The sequence below is a fragment of the Pseudorasbora parva genome, chromosome 2 (assembly GCF_024679245.1).
Source record: "Pseudorasbora parva isolate DD20220531a chromosome 2, ASM2467924v1, whole genome shotgun sequence".
NCBI lineage: Eukaryota > Metazoa > Chordata > Actinopteri > Cypriniformes > Gobionidae > Pseudorasbora > Pseudorasbora parva.
This window is the reverse complement of record NC_090173.1, coordinates 22,082,196-22,087,394: the sequence shown is the minus strand read 5'-3', so window position 1 is coordinate 22,087,394 and position 5,199 is coordinate 22,082,196. Positions and strand designations below refer to the sequence as shown.

The window sequence follows — 5,199 nt, the reverse complement described above, 5'->3', positions numbered from 1 at the left end:
TAGGCCTAAGGATACTTTTAATATTTGCAAATTTTTTTTATTTTTTTATTTTTTAGAAAATACGAAATAATGTAGAATTCTATAATAATGATTCTACAATTAGCCTATAATTCTATAATTTCCCCCGAAACATTAATTAATTCAGAAAAATTTAAAACGGTTACAAACATGGTAGAATACATGGTTGTTTGTTTATTTATGTACAGCTATTTGCTTTTATTACCATTAGAAAATTATATGCACGCTACTTTCCACCCCTTGGATTTTCTAGATATGTTAATCAGATTAACTTTTACTAAACATAATGTCAAACTGTACGAAAAACAAAACGAAAAATACAATTACTATTTCTCTATGGATACAATTCGGATTGAAGCATTTACAGCACTGGTCACGGAACCTCGTAAAAACCTAACAGCTTTTTGATGCACTACGTCAACAACAAACAGTAGGGGCGTTTATTGCATTTCATAGTTTGTTAAACCATTTACAACCAGATTTGCCATTACACCTGATGTTCAGTCCCATTTCGACATCCTCATATCTCTGGAAATATATTTATGGAAATACAATGATCAAAATATTAAATATGAGCATCTCACTTGTTTTCGATGCACGAGCTTCAGTCGCCGCAAATGATGGTTCTGCTAAATTAAGCGTGCTTGTGGTTTATAGGATATGTTTGAACTGATACCAATTAAATAGTATACTTTTTTAAAACTGGCCGTCTCGACCCTGACATTAAAAAAAAAGAAACTCGACCTCGTTCGAGATTTGGAAATTAACGACTAAATATGCATCACTTTAAGTTGTCTGTGATGAACATGCAAAAAATCAATCTTTCAGAGGGGTTTGGAGAGGAGAAGTTGAGTGGGGGAGGGGCAGATGCTATGCACTTGATCTGATGCAAAGAGGCAGATTTCTCATTAACTTACCCGCTTGAACATATTAATGTGCATATTCTCCCCTCCTCTCTCTCCCTTGGCCCCCCTTCTCTCTCCTGCTACCTCGCGCTCTATCCCTCTCAGCTCTCTCTCACTCGCTTTCTCTTTTTCTCTCTTTTTCATTCTCCCGCTCCCTTCATATCAGAATCGCACAGAGCGTTGTCCGTGTTGGGATGCGAGAAGCCAATGGAACGAGGATCCGATAGAAGATGCAAATGATCTTGAAAACATACCGCAAAATATGAAACTACTCGTTTGCAGCCGAGTAAATCATAGAAAACTGGTTGGGAACTGGCACCGGAATTCACCGGGATTGTGATGCTGGAACTCTACAGTGGGAACATGCCTATGGAAGCTTTAGATAAGTTGTTTTAACAAAGGTATACAAACGCAAACTGTTAAGGTATTGGAACTCAACGCTTTTCTGCTGCATTGTTTGTTACACCAGTAATTGTGCAACTGACAACTCTCTGAAGCTACGGCGCTGATATAAAGACATTGAAACGCAAACTCTTGTAAAAAAAATCAGCACCAACAACAGCATCAAAAGATGAGCTCATATTTCGTCAACTCTCTCTTCACTAAATACAAAGGTGGAGACACTCTACGGCCGAACTATTACGAGTGCGGATTTGCTCAAGACCTAGGGACGAGACCCACCGTCGTGTACGGTCCAGGCACCGGGGCCACTTTCCAGCATGCCCCTCAGATTCAGGAGTTTTACCACCACGGCGCATCCACGCTCTCCGCAGCGCCTTACCAGCAGAGTCCATGTGCGGTGACTTGTCACGGCGAACCGGGAAACTTCTACGGTTATGATGCTCTCCAGAGGCAAACACTTTTCGGTGCTCAAGACGCTGACTTGGTTCAGTATAGCGACTGCAAACTCGCCACGGGGGGCATCGGCGACGAGACGGACAACACAGAACAGAGTCCGTCGCCCACACAGCTGTTCCCGTGGATGCGACCTCAAGGTGAGCCTCGGTAGACAGAAACGCCGGTCAGCTCATGATGTGTGTGTCTGTGGAAGTGACATAAAACCTGAGTTTTATTCGCGAAAAAACAACAACAAAAAAAAACTCACTGCAGTTTAGGTTTAGAATTGCATTTCCTGTGTGTGAGAAGAGGGGGACAATAGCTGGTTTTATTGTTTTATGGTGTTCGAAACTTGTGAATCACTTTACAGTTTAATGACCCCGTCATAGAAAGACAGGAGTGTGGGAGAGAGGAAGAAGAGGGCGAGAGAAAAGCCCATTCTCTTTTTGCTGCTTCCATGTGTGAGACTTTGCCCCACAGCTGATCTCTCACTTCTCACTCAGGTCAAAGTTTTACTGCAGCCTTTAACGACTTACAGTGAGCCTCGAGTTTATTTCACTACACAGTGGTCGTTTGCCTAATCCTTTGAACATGTCAAATAGTGTGTGTGTGTGTGTGTGTGTGTGTGTGTGTGTGTGTGTGTATATATATATATATATATATATATATATATATATATATATATATATATATATATATATACACACACACGCTGGACAAACTGTTTTTGATGACTCTACTGTGGGGTTAGCGTCGTCCACTAGTGTGTGTTAGTGTTGTGCTACTAATATTTTTAATGGTGGAGCTTTTTACAATAATTACTGTGTTAGACTGTGGGGAGTCTCCATGGTACACTAAAAGCCTACCCATAAACTAATAATGTAACGTGAGGATGTAGGCTCATGTAGATGTTTATTTTGCGTAGAGCTGCCTTTGTGGATTGTTGGTTCACAAATCTGTTTTAAATTGATTCTAAAATTACGATTTGGTTCGTGTTTTGAGCTCTGACTAACATATGTAAACTTATTTATTGCCAGTAGCTGCCGGACGGAGGCGAGGCCGCCAGACCTACAGCCGCTATCAGACGCTCGAACTCGAGAAAGAGTTTCTCTTCAACCCCTACCTAACACGCAAGAGAAGGATTGAGGTATCACACGCTTTGGGACTGACAGAACGACAAGTCAAAATCTGGTTTCAAAACCGTCGCATGAAGTGGAAAAAGGAAAACAACAAGGACAAGTTTCCAAGCAGCAAGTCTGAACAAGAGCAGATCGAAAAAGAGAAACGGGAGAAAGAACAGGCATCCGGGACACAGTCGGCCGGCGAAGACGGCGACAAGGCAAAACAAATGTAGAGCGGATGCGTGTGTGTGTGTGTGTGTGTGTGTGTGTGTGTGTGTGTGTGTGTGAGAGAGAGAGAGAGAGAGAGAGAGAGAGAGAGAGAGAGAGAGAGAGAGAGAGAGAGAGAGAGAGAGAGAGAGAGTGTGTGTGTGTGTGTGTGTGTGTGTGTGTGTGTGTATACATGTGCCAGTCAATCGAAAAGGCAAGAATAAATAGGGAAAATAAAACACAGACAATGATGAAGAGAATAACGGTGTTTGCATGGGAGGTTTGTCAACGTCTCATAGAGACATTTTAATCAAGCCGAGTTGTTACAGCTTCAACTCGAGGAATGAACAGAAAAAAATGACTGGGACTAGACAAATTACTGTAAACTTGATATGGTGACCACAGAACTTCAGGAAGACGAAGGACATGAAGCCTTTCTACTTTTTACCTGTTGTTCAGCGAGTATGATAGTGTTAAAGCTAGTCTCCTTTCTTTGTGAAATAATTATTGTGAAACTTATGTTTCTATTGTTAGGATATTGTCATTAACAAATACCTTGGCAGCTGTATAGTTTTAAGTTAAATGGTGCACTTTTAACTGTTCTCACTTATATGTTATGATGATGATGACGTAGAAATTAATGACTTCCAACAACATGAAACTGCCTATTTATGCCGTAGAATATCTTTTTACACTTCTTTGGTTCTTCTTAAATCGATGGTATTTTTGTTGTCTTCCTTTCTTGGGGTAAGCATGCGCACAGTGGATTATAAAAATGAATAAACATAATAAAAAAGAAATAAAAAAAGTCATGTGACCCATTGTTTACTGTGGATCAAATTGTTGTCGTTCACGTTTGGTGGTGAAGTAGTTTATTAGATGAATATATGTTTTGTTGTCATTCTTAACTGTATTCTAATGTCTAAAACTGGAGGCACCGGAAGAAAGTGGACACAATAAAGTTTACAAGCGAGAATCTGTGACACCCTGTGTCCTCAACATCATTTCAAGTTAATCCGAGGTCCGCTTCGGTCAAAAACTTTTAGGAATCAATATAAGAATCTATATAAGCACAGACATTGATTAGTATAGCTACAAATAGCTAATGATTACATATTTCATAAAAAAAAAACTTGTAGTGTGGTCTGATTTTTGATTTATAGTAAGATAATTGAACTAAAAGAGTAGCCACACATGTGTGTGTGTGTGTGGGGGGGGGGGGGAACCACATAAAAAAAACACCTCATAACTATTTTATCAGACCCACATTGTAACACGACACGATATTATATACCACTAAATAGAAACCGACTATGTATTATGGTAAATCTATATTCTACATACAGTTTCACGTGCTGGACTGTTAAATGTTAAATGTTGTAATCTAAATTATGGGAGCACATGCATCATATCAGGTGAATTACTGTCGTAAGAGTATGTGGGCTCCTCAAACATCCAGAGAGTGGAAGTTCCACGACAAGATTCAGAGTTTTCGCGTGAACATGCATTACCAATAACTAAGGAAAACTATTTGGGATGCACTGAACCAGTCCGTCGCCATAGCAATGGCTATTGGTGGTGACTGTTTAGGCTATATGGATGCTTTGAAGCAGAAGCTAGTAAGGGCCCGATTCATTATGCTCTTGACACGGACACACTGTAGCTACAGGCATTGCACAAATGCAGTGATGAGATTGGGGCACAGCACCAGTGACGGTGAAAATAGTGTTGAAAATCAATACAGAAATAAATAGGTTTTTTGTTATTTGTGTGGTGCCCTTCTAAACAAGGAGGCACGTTCCTAAATCTGAACAACCTGAACTCATTTATAAGTTTGTACATCCTACAATTATTTATTGCTTGGCACGGATTTAGGTGATTACAGAAACCTTCTCAACAGCCTATCGATTTGTGTGTTCTCCTGTGCGTTTGTGTTGACTGTAGGTATCGTTGGCTGTAGGTGAATAATTTAACAAATTTATGTGGATGGTCAGCTGCGCAGTCCTTCTCCACATTAGACAGGACTCCGGGAAGCTGTGCACCCATTGGAGGATATTTCATCACGTGCTACCCATCACGTGGCCCCTGAGGAAAAAGGGGTGATTTTTGGT

General features: G+C 40.4%; 1 protein-coding gene across 2 annotated transcripts; it reads left to right on the top strand.

The window, feature by feature from the left end:
• Positions 1-3,941, top strand: hoxb8a (homeobox B8a). Of its 2 annotated transcripts, none has more exons than XM_067460411.1 (2): positions 1-1,918; positions 2,798-3,941. In XM_067460411.1, the coding sequence occupies exons 1-2, from the start codon at positions 1,495-1,497 to the stop codon at positions 3,112-3,114; spliced, it is 741 nt and encodes a 246-aa protein (XP_067316512.1). In that variant the 5' UTR covers positions 1-1,494; the 3' UTR covers positions 3,115-3,941. The 2 variants fall into 2 exon arrangements, with proteins under 2 accessions (XP_067316512.1, XP_067316520.1); XM_067460419.1 differs by having other exon boundaries at positions 5-1,918; positions 2,801-3,940.
• The last annotated feature ends 1,258 nt before the right edge of the window (positions 3,942-5,199 follow it).

Excerpts from the sequence above, each read along its gene's own strand:
- hoxb8a (XM_067460411.1), top strand. The coding sequence starts at position 1,495 with ATGAGCTCATATTTCGTCAACTCTCTCTTCACTAAATACAAAGGTGGA. Across the intron at positions 1,919-2,797 it reads CCCGTGGATGCGACCTCAAG|TAGCTGCCGGACGGAGGCGA; the intron begins GTGAGCCTCGGT and ends ATTTATTGCCAG.